Raw genomic sequence first — 15174 nt, 5'->3', positions numbered from 1 at the left:
CTTACCTGGCTTAGCCCTTGGAATAACTGCTTTGTCAGTTTCCGCAGGCTCGCCGACTCCGATCTTGTTCTCGGCAGCGACAGCAAAGTAGTATTTACTTCCGATGTTGAGTTTCTTGACTGTAAATTCAGTGGTGTAGGTGGTCGTCGTGCCAATCTCTACCCAGCGGTCAACACTGTCCTCACTCATACTGATGTGGTATCCTGTGACCTTTGAACCACCATCATCTGTGGGTGGTTTCCAACTCAAGGACACACGGTCGGTCTCAAGGTCAAATGTCTTCAGATCGATGGGTGCCTTAGGTTTGCCTGAATTAATAAAAATGAATCTTATGGATTTTGTTTAACATATATATGGATGAGATATTTTTCATCTCAGAATTTCATCTCATTTTTAAGCCATAATGATAATTTAAAAAAACCACTGCATTTTAGATTAGAGATTTTTTTCCTTTTCTAATTTCTACATCAAGTTTCTTTTTGATTTCCATGAAACAAAATTACATTGTATGTACTTTGTATTTATTAAGTACAATCAATTTGAATACTATGGATACCTTTAGGTCTCATCATGGTTCTGCTGATTTTGACCTGTGTCCAGTTTTACTTACTTAGAGGCCTCATGGGTGTAGCACTGTCGGTAGACTCGAGGGCTGGACCCTGGCCTTCCATGTTGACTGCTGACACTCTGAAGAAGTAGCTGTTTCCTTCAATAACGTCCTCGGAGGTGAAGGTCAGTTTCTGACCTCCAACCTTTCCGGCTGGACTCCAGCCTGACTTCCTGTTCTCCTTGACCTCTAACACGTATCCCGTGATCGGTGTTCCTCCGTCGTCAGTTGGTGGTTTCCATGACATCGTCACAGAGTCCTTTGTAACGTCAGAGAATACGATTGGTCCTACTGGACGTCCTGGCAGGTCTGATGTACAGGAAAGATCACATATTATACAACACACCAGACTTTATAGGGTTTGATCAACTTCACTGTTTAAAAGTAAGTTGGAATCTTTAAAACAACATGCCTCCATCATGACATACCATCATGACTAATTACAACAGACTCTATATAACAGAACATTACTAACAACTTGCTATCACATTTCTTCAAAGAGCTCTATCCATTGGATACTGTAAGATTAAATGACTTATACACACAATCACCACTCACCGAATTCACTCTTTGGTGTGACAGTGTCGGATTGTGTTGGTTCTGATGTTCCGACGGCATTTTCAGCGATTACTCTGAAGACGACGTCTTTCTTCTCTTTAAGATTCTGGGCACAATAGCTAGTCACAGTTGGTCGAACTTTATCGAGTTCAATCCAGCGGAACTGAGTAACCTCCTTCACCTCTACAATGTAGCCCGTCAAGGGGGAGCCACCGTCGCTCTTACTGTGTTGCCATGACAACGTGACAGTTGTCTTGTCAATATCGGAGAATTTAATTGGTCCAACTGGTGGTGAGGGCCTCTCTGAATTTCAGATAAAAAGATCAATTAATGTTAGATCCTACTAAAGATCCTCATTTTGTAATATCAAACTACGCCGACAGAACACGGACTAAATCAGTGCCAGAAAGCTCGGTAATAGTTGGAGTCATGTAGGCCATAATCCAGTACCTAAAATATCAAACTTAAAGCAAGGATACTTTTTATTGCCATCTAAAACAATTTATTCCCAAATGCATACCAAATGTAATAATGACAATAAATTAAAGTTTTGATTTCCTCCTTCAATGTACAAAATCATGAATTTTTTGTGATATGTTTACAACATTGTAAGTTCAAACTCACCGGCCTTCTTATGAAGAACAGTAGGAGAGTCAGTCTCAGCTGCCTCTCCAACTCCAACCTTGTTCTCCGCAGCCACGGCAAACATGTACTCGACCTCTGAAGTGAGATCTCGCATAACAGTGTCAGTATCATATGGTCCAAGATTCTCAACTTCACGCCACTGACCGTCGCCTTCACGCATCTTGACGCGATATCCTGTGAGCCTTGACCCACCATCAGACTTGGGCTGTTTCCAGCTGAGTGTCACCTTTTCTGCATTAACAGCGGTGGTTTTCACGTTTTGTGGTGGTCCAGGTTTCTCCAGCGGTTTCTGGGGCTTGACCCTGTCCAGCGAGTCCAGTGAAGGACCTTGTCCCTCAGCGTTGACTGCAGACACGCGGAACAGGTATTCCTGGTCCAAGGTGAGTCCTCCGGCCACGTATGTTAGTTTGTCGGCGTCGACAGTAGCGATCTTGTTCCATGTGGTCCTCCTAGTGTCGCGTGACTCGATGACGTAACTTGTGATCGGTGTGCCGCCGTCACTGAGTGGTGTTTTCCAGGCGATGGTCACAGAGTCCTGAGTAAGATTGGAGTAGTCCATCGGTCCGACCGGTTTACCAGGTTTATCTGTATCGGCGCCAATTAAACACAAAGTTTAGGTTGACAGTATCTAAATATCTCAAATCTTGAAAATCAGTAGATTTGGAGTTTTTTTATCATGATAGTTAACAAACATATATACAGGTTTCATTTCTGATACAATGAAATTACATCTCGTTATGAAAAATAAACAATATCAAATTGCCGTATCATTTGCAGTAACATTAGTATTTTTACTGAAAGTCATAATAGGTATAATACACACCAAATGGACTCTTTGGTTCCACAGCGTCGGAGTTCAGGGCGTCAGATTTACCAACGCTGTTCTCAGCGAAGATACGGAACACATACTCGCGCTGTTCCTTCAAGTTCTGAGCACAGTATGTGAGAATGTCAGGTGTAACCGTGGTAACAGGGGTCCAGCGCATTGTCTGCGTGTCACGCATTTCAACATGATATGCAGTCAAGGGGGCCCCACCATCATTCCTGCTTGGTTGCCATGACAATGTCACGGTTGTCTTGTTGATGTTTGAGAATTTGACGGGTCCAACCGGAGGAGATGGTCTCTCTGTAATTCATGTAATAAATATGTTTTATATGGTGTAAAGGCAGTAACGTCCAAGGAGGATTATATATATAGATTTCTGATTGATAAGTCAAACAATATTTCAAGTTTGCCTGTAAGTAAATATGTTCTGATCCAATGCTGCAATGGTAACATATCATACTGCATCAGAATGGTTCTGAAAAGCAAATCTGCATTTTTATTTGTTTTGAGTATTTGGCATTAATTTTTTTTATTTCAATCTTATTTCACTACAATATATACCAGGTACTGAAAAATATTTTGATAATTTTTTAAGACAACGAAATTTGAAAAAAACAAAAGTAGTTTAAAATCTGTTTTTTCACAGATAGTTAATTTATATGGAAAAAAAACAACATTTTTTTAAGGCAACAAAACAATAAAGTTTTGAAAAAGAAAAAAATTTAAGAAAAATATCTGTAAATGTAACAAAAAAATAAGTAATGCACACAGAATACATAATAAGATAAAGGTTAGTAAACGTCATTCTTCAGATAGGTGATCAGTTTCATTTATTTGATTTTAGGTCATAGAAAAAGTAATCTTTTGATCAATAGAGAAATTTTCACATTGACAAAACCAATAATTTTGTCATTTAAAATACGAATCTATCAATTCATTCATTTTTTTAGAAGTTAATTTATAGTAAATAAGTTAGGTAATTTCATAGCTTTTAAATTCAATAGATTTTCAATTTTTTCTCCCACTTCATATAAGATAAATAATAAAAAATTACATACAATATTACATAGTGCTTATAAAATATAACCTGTGAAATAATCAATGTAAAAATGTTAAAATGAATATATTTGGTCAGTAAAAACTCACACACGTGATATAGAAACGTTGTGTACTCATGAAACATACTATACACACATAAAACATTATTAAACAAACATAAAACATAGAATATACTTCTACAAGCATGAAACATATATAATAAGTCGCTATGTGAGAGGCAATTCCACACACAAATATGTGTTAAACATAAATTGACAAAACTTCATCATATCTGTTCAACATATACAAAAACACATAAAACATATGTAGACATTTGATATGTGATATAAGACATAAAAGCATGAAGCATGTACACATGATGTGGAACTATTATCATACAAGACCTCATTACATTAAAACATCTATATCCTTTACCCCTGAAATTCCGTAATGGGCTGGTCTAGTCTTTGATTTAGAAGAGACTAAATGTGTCTTCAGGGGTAAAAGAGTTAAAAATCAATTAATTTTTTTTCAAATAACCAATTAATATGATTATTGGGGCAAAGAAGTAATCCAGGTAGATAACATACATTGTTGAATTTTCAAGGCCAGTCTTACTATTTGAAGTAATTTGTGAATTTTCAAGGCCAGTCTTACTATTTGAAGTAATTTGTATCCTACAGACATATGTTACCCAGAACATACTTTGGCTATTACTTCTTTGATCCAAATTAAAAGATTATTAATGAAAAATTGTTTTCAAATCAGAGATGTTTGATGTGGATTCTCCATTGACCAATCACAAAAGTTCTCTGTACAAAATAACACTCAAAATTGTCAGTAATATTCGCTGGATGATTAGAGTACATTGAAAACGTTTGTGTATTACCGTTGTTTTGTAGTTTCTAACGAGGTCTCACTTATGATAATTGTGATTAACACATGTATTATTACAATTAATTAACAAATGAGATGACGAGTTACAGCTACACAGCGTACAATTACAATTAATTAACAAATGAGATGACGAGTTACAGCTACACATCGTACAATTCACAGAAACTCCTTACCAAGCTTTTCAACGGCTGAAACAAACATATGATGACGTCACGTAAGGCAGGTGACATGGCAGTTTATAGCTAAATGGTGACGTCACATAAGGCAGGTGACACGGCAGTTTAAAGCTAACACACCCGTTTTTTAAAATGTTATTGTCCTTTCTTGTGTCTCTTGTTCACACAAGACATTACCCTATACCTAAGTCTAATTTTCTTATTTCAAATCTTTTGAGATTTTTTTCTTTTTCTTGTGTAAAAAAGCAATAGCAACATGAATGCATCCGTCATCGAGACATGAAGCACAGAGACATTCTGATTGCTGTAGATTAAACAGAGATACCACTCGTATAACGTACCTGGTTTTTTCTGAGGACAAACCGCCTTATCTGTCTCTGTAGCTTCACCGACACCTGCCTTGTTCTCCGCGGCAACGGAGAAATAATACCGCTGACCAGTGGTCAGATTTTTCACAGTGTAGTCATGATCATATGCGTTGAGGGTGGCAATGTTTTTCCACTTGTCAGAGCCATCTTCGTTGATCGCAACCTTGTAACCAGTGACCTTAGAGCCACCATTGTCCTTTGGTTCTTCCCAGGTCAAGGTCACCTTGTCCTCGGTAAGGTCACATGTTTGAAAATTGACTGGAGCAGATGGAGGCTCTGAAAACAACAAAAATCAAAGTCAATAGATAGAAATCTCTAAAATGAATTTTAGAATCGTAAAAATTGTGATTGACTGAAATTTCTCCTGAGTGATGGCCCTTGTTATACTTACGTATGGGTTTCCTTGCCATGACCTTGTCAGGACTGTCAAGGGCAGGGCCTTGACCTTCCTCGTTGACAGCTGAGACTCTGAAGTAGTACTCATTGTCCTCCATCAAACCTGTGGCAGTAAAGATAGTCTTCTCCGCACTGACGGAGCCAGCCTTATTCCAGGTGGAGCGGCGCGAGTCACGCACCTCGATGACATAGCTGGTGACTGGTCGACCGCCATCGGACAATGGAGGCTGCCACTCCAGTGTAATGGAGTCACCCGAGATGTCTGAGAATTCCATCGGTCCGACAGGTTTACCGGGCTTGTCTGGAAACATGTAGAAAGGAATGATCATATACTATGTCAAAAAGTATCGGATCTATTTATCTAGATTTAGGATAAAAGATATTCTTTCTCTCGGTTCTTAATGGAAAATGAACCATCATACAGATACCATCTTGTTACATGATTTTCTGTATGAGCAATTCCAACTAAATCTGGCTGAGGTTTTATTCAAGTATAAAGAAATCACCAAATAATAATTCATCAAAATATAAACAGAAAAGAATGATTTATGTAAAAAAAAGGAGGAGTTTCTGTACCATAGAGAGATTTTGGTACAGTGGTGGCGTCAGTCTCAAGTTCTTCCCCAGTGCCGATCTTGTTTTCAGCGGTCACGCGGAACAGATACTCTGTACCCTCCTTCAGATCATTGACTTTGAGGTCAAGGACATCAGGAGAGACTGTGTCGACCTTGGTCCAGGGTCGGAGACCTTCACGTTTCTCCACGATGTAGCCGGTGAGTGGCGATCCTCCGTTGTTCTTCGGTGGTTTCCAGTGAAGTATGGCAGATGTCTTCTCGACATCAGTCACTGTCAGTGGTCCCATCGGCTTTCCCGGAGGACCTACAGTATAGGAAATTAAATAAAACACAGGCTCTTTGCTGTAGTGTTTTATGTTTGTTTTCACCAGTAACCGACAACATATGTTTTATAGTACAAATTTGTATTGGTTTGCAAAGAAATCAGGCAAGAAATCTCAATAAATAGGATTCTAGTATATAAAATCTGGATGGAACAGGAAGAATACATTTGTCATAAAAATGGCGAGACACAAAAATATCTGTACAGAACATACAACGAGTCAAATTGCTAATGGATTTATTTCCAATGTTGTCATACATACCTGGAGGTCGTTTGGGAGTAATAGGTTTGTCTGTTTCACAGGTTTCTCCTACGCCAGCCTCATTCTCAGCTGCGATGGAGAAATAATAATCCGTTCCTTCGGAGAGACGTGGCACCTTGGTGTCTTCTTCAATGTTGGACAAAGTTTCCACCTTGATCCATTTTCCGTGGGGTCCTTCCCTCATTTTGAGGATGTAACCGGTGATTGGACCACCTCCGTTGTCAAGGGGAGGTTGCCATTGGAGAATAGCATAGTCCTCACCGACCTTGGTATCCTTCAGTGACCTTGGGGGTCCTGGTGGATCTGTGACACAGATTGACAAAGTTAGGCTTGAACACATTTTTTATTGCAACTATGATATATCATAAAGCCTTAAAATGCCACAATAATATTAACATTCTGGTAATACAATTAAATGTGACTTGGTAAGAAATTTCTTCATTCAATATCAGTATTAAGAGCAAATTTCTAGATTTTAAATTAGAGGAATTTCTTTAAGTAAAGAATATTGCCGACCCCGAGAAATACTCACTGATTTTACGTTTCGGCAGAGCGGTGTCGATAGCCTGAAGCCATGGACTCTGTCCCTCCTTGTTGACAGCCGTCACCCTGAACACATACTCTGTACCGGCAGTGAGCTCTGGCACCGTGAATTTGGTGGTGGCGCCATCTACTTCCCCAGCTCTGGACCAGGACATGCGGCTGGTTGGACGGGACTCGATGATGTAAGATGTGATTGGAGTATCTCCATCATTTGTCGGTGGCTTCCAAGCGAGGTCAGCAGAGCAATCGGTGACATTGGACACCTCCAATGGACCAATCGGAATACTGGGCTTATCTGTCAAAGGGAGAAAAACATCATACTAACAAACCAGAGTTCTTATAGGTGTTCTTACTGATAAAAACTTCAATTCAATTGACATAGGTAATGTAATCAATCAAATTAGATCTTTCATTGAAAATGAATATTTTGTGAAAACCTCTTTCATTGATTATAAACCTCTGTGCATTGATTATATGCGATGCCGAACTGAATAAAGTTACTCCCCTGTTAGAGTTACTTCCCCTTGTTAGAGTTATTTCCCCTTGTCAGAGTTATTTCCCCTTGTTAGAATTTCTTCCTCTTGATAACAGTTATCTCCCTTTTGCCAGTTACTCCCCCTTGATCTGATTTACTCGCCACTGACCAGAGTTACTCCCCCTTGATAGAGTTACTCCCCTTGATAACAGTTATTCCTCTTTGATCAGAGTAATTCCCCCTTACCGAATGGGTTCTTTGGTATAACAGGTTTGGTGGGACCTTGAGGTTCACCAAGTCCTGCTTTGTTCTCCGCACGAACCCTCAGGAAGTAGCTTGTTCCTTCGTTAAGTTTGCTCGCCACAACATTAAGAGTGTTCTTGTCCACACGGTCGACTGTTGTCCACATGGAGCGGGAAGCATCACGTTTCTCAATCACGTATCCGGTGATGGGAGTGCCTCCATCATCCTCAGGTGGCTGCCAGCTCAGGGCTACAGAGTCAGTTAGGATTTCTCCTACCTCGACATCCTGGGGCTTGGAGGGTAGACCTGGAGAGGGAATAATGTACATATTAGGTGTGGCAATAACAGACTCACCAAAACTATAATGATGAATGAAAAACAGATATAAAATTCACACAAAAATGCCTTTCTTTTACTTTTTAAATTTGTACAAAGAGAAAAACAAAAAGAGATAAAAACTCCCTTCTTGTAGCTGTTTACTTTGACACGAAGAGTAAATGCCAATTGTGGTCAGGAACTCAAAAAACAAATCATGACATGTGCTAAAATGGTACTTAAATACCAAAATCACTGTTATATTTTTCTGATCTTATCTAAACACCTGTACACACACATGTTTTTTATCAGATAAAGTTACCATATAAGGTCTCATTGTCTTACTGACTAGAGTGATCTCCCTTACCGATTGGCCGTTTTGGAGTTACAGTGTCGGATTCGACCCATTCGCTTTCTCCTACAGCGTTAACAGCAGCCACACGGAATTTGATTGGCTCATCCTCTTTCAGTTTATTGACAACATATTTCTCCACAGATTCGGGTACGGTTTCCACTGGCGACCAAGTCTTGCCATCGTCCTTGGAGATCATGATAGCGTAGCCGGTGATGGGAGATCCTCCGTCACGCTTCGGTGGGCTCCAGTAAAGCGTCACATTATCACCTTGGATATTATTGACACGGAAACCGATAGGTTTACTTGGTGGAGCTGAAATATTAGGTAAGTGGTATTAATTGGTTTGTGTCAGTTGATTTACTTCACTACTTTCACATTTGATTGATTATTTTTCCTGAATTCTAAATGATTTCTGAACTTACTTGCTGGTTTTGTTGGTTTCATTTCATGGTCAGTGACCAGCGCTGGGCCGCGGCCGACAATGTTTTCTGCTGACACACGGAACAGATACGCCTGTCCCTCCAGAAGGTTGGTGGCTGGACAGGATGTTGTGTCCGGGGCGACTGTCTTCACATTTGTCCACGTCATACGACGGGTGTCATACTTCTCTAGGACGTAGCCTGTCAGTGGAGTACCACCGTCAGAGACGGGTGGTTTCCATGACAACGTACAGCTATTGTCAGTTACGTCGGAGATTCCCATTGGTCCAACAGGAATAGATGGCTTGTCTGTAAAAGGAAACATCAAGCATTTGTTTCATTTAAAAATTAATTTGATTATCTTTACTTTCTTTTTATTTCACAGAAATTATTGTCATTTAAACATTTATAAGTTTATTGTTTATAATATGATGAATGAGTTTAATATTGTCATAATCTGATTGTAATTGCATAGCATACCCAGCACTCACAAATAACAGAGCAATTGGTAATTTTCTGAAAAATTATTGCTATTTGTATTTGAAAATAATCTACAGTAAAAATATTTTTTATTTAAATAAAATTGCTTCCTTTTATTTTTGTATCACGTTAATCTGTGTTTTATTTCTTACCAGCAGTCTCTGATCTTCATCAACAAAATGTTTCGTAGTCATGCAGCTCGCTTGTTCAATGCAAACACTCAGACAACCTGTTCTATCTAAAATCTTCTCATGCTTTGTTAAATCAAACACAATCAACATGCCAAACATTTAACATTTTATGAACAGAGAGCTTTTTTAGTTTACTTATTCCTTATGTCATCTCTTCAAGGATTATTTTTGTGAATGATTTTACTAGGTTTATATTTTTTTCCATATAATATTGAACCATACGATTTGACAGGAGTTCAGCTAAATGTATTCATAATAAAAAATAAAAAAAATTCAACGACTGAATAGTATGAAACCAGTTGACCCTGCTGGCCATTCTAGTATAATTATTATATTAAATATCTGTCAATCATGTCAACAATTTTCACAAACAAACAATTACTGTTTATGCAAATTGAGCGATTTATAGTTTTATCTGAAACAGCTTAACTTAAATAGAGTGTTCCAGACAACATTGAAATAGCATTGACAGCATTCACAGATAATTAAAATTGTCTTAAAATAATCAACAAACAACCATGAAATTAATAAAAATATATTCAAATTTTATTGCCTCTCAGTACGTCATTAATATCCATAAAGCAATATTCAAAATAGGTCATGGATATGCATTAGGACAGACTTCTTGAATATTCATATGCATATGATTATATAAACTCATGTATGCAAATTAGATAATAAATATTCATGTCTGATACAAAGAACATGAATACGTAAATAATGTCATTTGCACTAGCTTTAACTAAACATGCAGATAAATAATAAATACATAATTTCTCAAATAAATCCTATGTAAATATATTTTTTAATCATAGATGACCCTATACCCCAGAATATAATATCAGCCTAGTACACTGTATTGCTAATTATATGAAATATATCACCAGTATATATATTATGTATCACACTATAAAATGTCTTTTTAGTCTTTTCTAATCTATTAAGTAAGTAATATCCGTAATAATTTGTTTTCAGTCCCTTACTTCATTTTGATAAATGATAAAATGTATGATTTTACTGTAAGCAAATATCACATTATATATGTATATATATTGTATAATAATGACACGGCATATGAATCTTCAGCAACAAACGCCAATATTCTGTCTTTGCATATTACAGATTTATCTCCCTTACAGCCAGCTATCGATTGTGTCATCATTACCTTGTGAGCATAAAGTTATGATGAAACAATTAGTACCTCTCGACAAGGGCAGATAACTATGTGGTATGCAAACACTGAATACGAATTCAATAAAATAATGAAATGGTGAATAGGCGTTTTGATTATACTTTCAATATCTATTTTTAATAAAAAAAAAATTTTTTTTAATAAATTTCAAACTTGTTAACTGGAATGTATAATTATCTAAACAAACAACTATATGTATATGATATAATTTTCTTTAGAATATATATATATTGTACATGTAAATGGCATAACAAAAGTTAGTAATCTCTTAAACAAGTTTTGGTATTATGGTTAGGTTCAAACCCAAATAAACACATCACATCATCATCACAACCAACAAATTCATTCACAAAAAACATGTTAATGTTCCATACATCTGTACTACTAGCATAGAAAACAAATATCTTTATACTTTATACCATTCAAATGAAATACACAGACTTTAATAGCGGTTTTGTGACGACTTATGCACATTCAAACCTGTCTTAGTGACCACCTCTGTATAAAGACAGCCTGCTCAATAAGACCACTTTCTCAGGGTCCCACATGGTCAATTGTAACAAAATGTGACCTGTGTATAAAGACAGCCTGGCTATAGTGACCATTTTGTCTTGCTCCCCTTGGTGGTCTTTACTGCATGCATAAGCAAATTATGGTTTTGTGACAATTCATATATATTTTTTCATAAAAAAAAAATCAGTAAAAATGAAACATGCTATAATTAGCAACAGTTTCTGGAGTAGTACTATATATAGTGATAAATATGTTGGCGAGGAAGAGCACTTACAGGGGAGATAACTATGTAGAGATAACAGCATTGATACATATCTGGCATTTCTTGAGTAAATATTCTGAGATTCTATATAATTTTAAAGCACTTTCAGCACTGGTTCTTTGAACTACACATTACCATTCAGTTAAATGTTAAAATGTATCACAGGAAATAATAATCAAGAGATAAATAGATGATTTTTAAGGCATAATCAATATTTGTATTTCTGAATTTTGTATTAGTAATTATCATAAACCAATACACTGAAATAGTTTTTTTAATGTAACAGTTACATCAGCAGTTCAATGGGTATAGGTAGAAACAATCGGGTATGTGAAATTTAATGTTCAAAGTGGGGATCATTTATTATCATTTTTAATTTTAGATACTTTTTTCTTGATTTAAACATATATAGTTATATTCCTTCTGTTATTTTCTGTTAAGTGTTTAGATTGTATCAGAATATTGATCATGTTCTTTTTTTTGTTTTTTTTTCATAATTAAAACTTGATATAATTATATAATCAAATGAATCCTTAATTTTAATTTTATTTTTCATTAATTAAAAATATATATATATATATATTATAATCCTTAGTTTTTATTTGACATACTTTTTTGTCTATAGCAGTAGGTCCCACTTTGAACATTTGAGCATTATAAATCACAGGTACATGACACAGCAGGCAAGGATCACAGTCAAACTGTTAGGGTGTACACTCCTAAACAAATCAGTCATCGACCACAAGTCATGCATGTCCACCTACCGAACGGACTCTTTGGAATAACGGGTTCGTCCATCTCTAAGGGACTGGACATGCCGACCTCGTTTTCAGCAAAGAATCGGAACATGTATTCCTTTCCGACTTGGAGATCGGTAGGTGTGATCGTGAGTTCTGAAGCGTTTGGAATTTCCTGGCGTGTCCATGTGGATCTGCCGGCTTCACGACGTTCCACAGTGTACGATTTAATTGGTGATCCACCGTCATCCTTTGATTTCAGCCAAGTCAACGTGGCTCGGTCTACGTCAATATCGGTGACCTGTACAGGGCCCTCTGGTGGACTGGGCACATCTGTAAAGGGGAATAACTCACAAGGTTACCAATGTATCAAACAGGAAATGTCTATGGGATATGAATGCCAAACCTACATATGAAATAGTGGTAGAGAATCAACAGGAATGGATTGACAAGAAAAACATCATAAATTTTTATTAGGGTATGTCTTCCTGAAATCTTTTAGAAATAACAAGGAGTTTTCCTGCTAAATACCCTTACGTGTCTAAAACAAGCCATTTCTGGTCATAATTCCCCACAACATATTCTGTAATTAGATTTAACTTTCAAAATTTAAAACTAGTGATTATTTCACTGCTGTGTTAAATCTCAAAGTAGAACTATTCCAATGGTTATTACATAATAAACATGATATTTATTTTCCGAAATGCTTACCAATGATCTCGACGTCGAAGCTAGCCTTCTCCTCTCCAGCCTCGTTTTCAGCCTTGATGTAGTAGAGTCCATCGTCATCACGTGTCACTTTCTTGACAAACAGGGTTGATCCTTTCTCCGTCTTGTCGAAGCTGACCCGTGTGGAAGTCTTGAGAGCCGTATCATCCTTACCCCAGGTGACAGTGGGTTTAGGAAGGCCGGTGATTGTTACCGGGATCTTCAAGGACGAACCTGCTTGCAAGGTCAAAAGGTCACGGTACTTGTTGTCGTATTCAATAGTTGGTGGAGCTGAAAAAGAAATAATAAACATGAAAATAATTGTTCAAATCAAAATGAAAAGATGAACATTTTTGACACAGAATCAGATCTAAGGTCATTTACATAGCTACGTACCTTGAATCTCCACCTGACCGGTTGTCGACACAGATCCGAGGTCGTTCGACGCCTCACAGCTGTAGCTGCCCATGTCTTTCTCTGTGACCTGACGAATCGTTAATGAAGCTGCGAGATCAGCATAGGCCATCTCAAACTTCTTACTCTCAGGCAGCTCACGGTTATCCTTAGACCTAGAAATCAAGGATGGAAATGTTATAATCGTATTTAAATAGGCACAAACTCATATTTAACAAACATAACATTACCTTTGTAGGTATTTAAAGATATGTTGTGTAACAAGGTCATTACATATACTTTACAACCTGAAGAAACTATTTACAAACATTTCTGATGTGGTTTATAGCATATTAAGGCAACTCACCACTTAAGTGTTGGTTCTGGTTTTCCGGAGATTTTACACTCTAATGTAGCTGTCTCCCCGACCAAGTGGGTCAGATCCGGAAGTCCTTCCAGCACGGACGGAGCCTCTCCAACTGGAAAAATAATGATATATATGGTTGATATACCCTCTTTTTGTTTACGATAGTAGATCAATGGTCAAACTCAATATCAACAAGTAAAACAATTGAAACAAACACCATACACTACAGCGGTCCTTGGGAATTAGTGGTCACTTCAAATAGGTACAAGATGGAAAAGAAAGCTGAGAACTATCATTAAGATGAATCAATGAAATCTACATTATTTTAGAAATAAAGATACCAATTGAGTTTGGGATTAGAAATATTACTGTGTTGATTTGTTAAGAATCCAGCATGGCCTACCGATAGGTTCCTTGATGAGGACCCTGTCAGATGGAGGGGAGGCTGGGCCAACACCTGCTCTGTTCTCAGCGTACACACGGAATTCGTACTGCATGCCTTCTATCAGCTCAGTTGCCTCAAATTTGGTATCGTCCACGCGGATGTTTTGACTGGCCAGGATCCACTTGATGGAGGTCTCAGGGCGACACTCGACAACGTAATTAAATATGGCGTCACCTCCGTCCTTGGCGGGAGGCGTCCATTTTAGTGATGCTGTGTTCTTTGTGACTTCAAGGACCTCTGGTTTTCCTGGGGCTTCTGGCTTATCTGTGAACGAAACAAAGCTTAACTTTATATTTTGTACATGTGTTTCATAGAAACTCTAGCGCTTTTATTTGCTTTTATATGTCATCAAAAACACTTCAAAATCCAAGTAAAATTAAAAGAATGAGACATGTACATATTTTATTCTATCTATAGTTCAATTTATACCAGTAAATTTTGTGTGATAGTTTTGAGAAAGCTCATAATTTATCTTCAGCCAATTTCATAGTGATAGATCATTTGCTCACCATAAGGAAGCTTGGCTCTGATTGGTCCAATGGGTTGGCATGGTTTACTGAGTCCGACGATGTTCTCGGCTGTCACACGGAACTCGTAGTCGCTGTCCTCAATCAGATCGGTGACTGTAAATACAGTATCGGGTTCGGCCTTTTTGTTACATTTAGACCAGCGCGTTGTCTCCATGAGGCGTTTCTCCACAATGTATCCTGTGACTGGGGAGCCGCCATCTTTCAATGGAGCGTCCCAGGTCAGGGAGACTGTCTCGGGGGTGGTATCGGTGGCCTTTAAATTGATAGGCGAGTCAGGGGCATCTGTAAATATTGAAATGATGATTAAATGAAGATGAATATCAAAAAATATTTCAT

General features: G+C 37.6%; 1 protein-coding gene across 2 annotated transcripts in view; it reads right to left on the bottom strand.

The window, feature by feature from the left end:
- The window catches only part of LOC138310941 (titin-like), a 255773-nt gene that overhangs the window by 32865 nt on the left and 207734 nt on the right, over positions 1 to 15174 (bottom strand). For both annotated transcript variants that reach the window (XM_069252300.1, XM_069252301.1), the window contains 20 exons: positions 14818 to 15120; positions 14267 to 14572; positions 13864 to 13975; positions 13500 to 13672; positions 13107 to 13394; positions 12423 to 12728; positions 9024 to 9329; positions 8614 to 8913; positions 7935 to 8237; positions 7203 to 7508; positions 6671 to 6973; positions 6088 to 6390; positions 5507 to 5812; positions 5089 to 5391; positions 4745 to 4759; positions 2634 to 2936; positions 1790 to 2395; positions 1166 to 1468; positions 611 to 916; positions 6 to 308 (listed from right to left, as the gene is read on the bottom strand). In XM_069252300.1, coding sequence (XP_069108401.1) covers positions 6 to 308; positions 611 to 916; positions 1166 to 1468; positions 1790 to 2395; positions 2634 to 2936; positions 4745 to 4759; positions 5089 to 5391; positions 5507 to 5812; positions 6088 to 6390; positions 6671 to 6973; positions 7203 to 7508; positions 7935 to 8237; positions 8614 to 8913; positions 9024 to 9329; positions 12423 to 12728; positions 13107 to 13394; positions 13500 to 13672; positions 13864 to 13975; positions 14267 to 14572; positions 14818 to 15120 — 5754 coding nt within the window. The remainder of the gene's footprint in view (positions 1 to 5; positions 309 to 610; positions 917 to 1165; positions 1469 to 1789; positions 2396 to 2633; positions 2937 to 4744; positions 4760 to 5088; positions 5392 to 5506; positions 5813 to 6087; positions 6391 to 6670; positions 6974 to 7202; positions 7509 to 7934; positions 8238 to 8613; positions 8914 to 9023; positions 9330 to 12422; positions 12729 to 13106; positions 13395 to 13499; positions 13673 to 13863; positions 13976 to 14266; positions 14573 to 14817; positions 15121 to 15174) is intronic.

The sequence above is a fragment of the Argopecten irradians genome, chromosome 16 (genome assembly GCF_041381155.1).
Source record: "Argopecten irradians isolate NY chromosome 16, Ai_NY, whole genome shotgun sequence".
Lineage (NCBI taxonomy): Eukaryota > Metazoa > Mollusca > Bivalvia > Pectinida > Pectinidae > Argopecten > Argopecten irradians.
The sequence above is the reverse complement of the archived record's forward strand: the minus strand, read 5'-3'. Positions and strand labels throughout refer to the sequence as shown.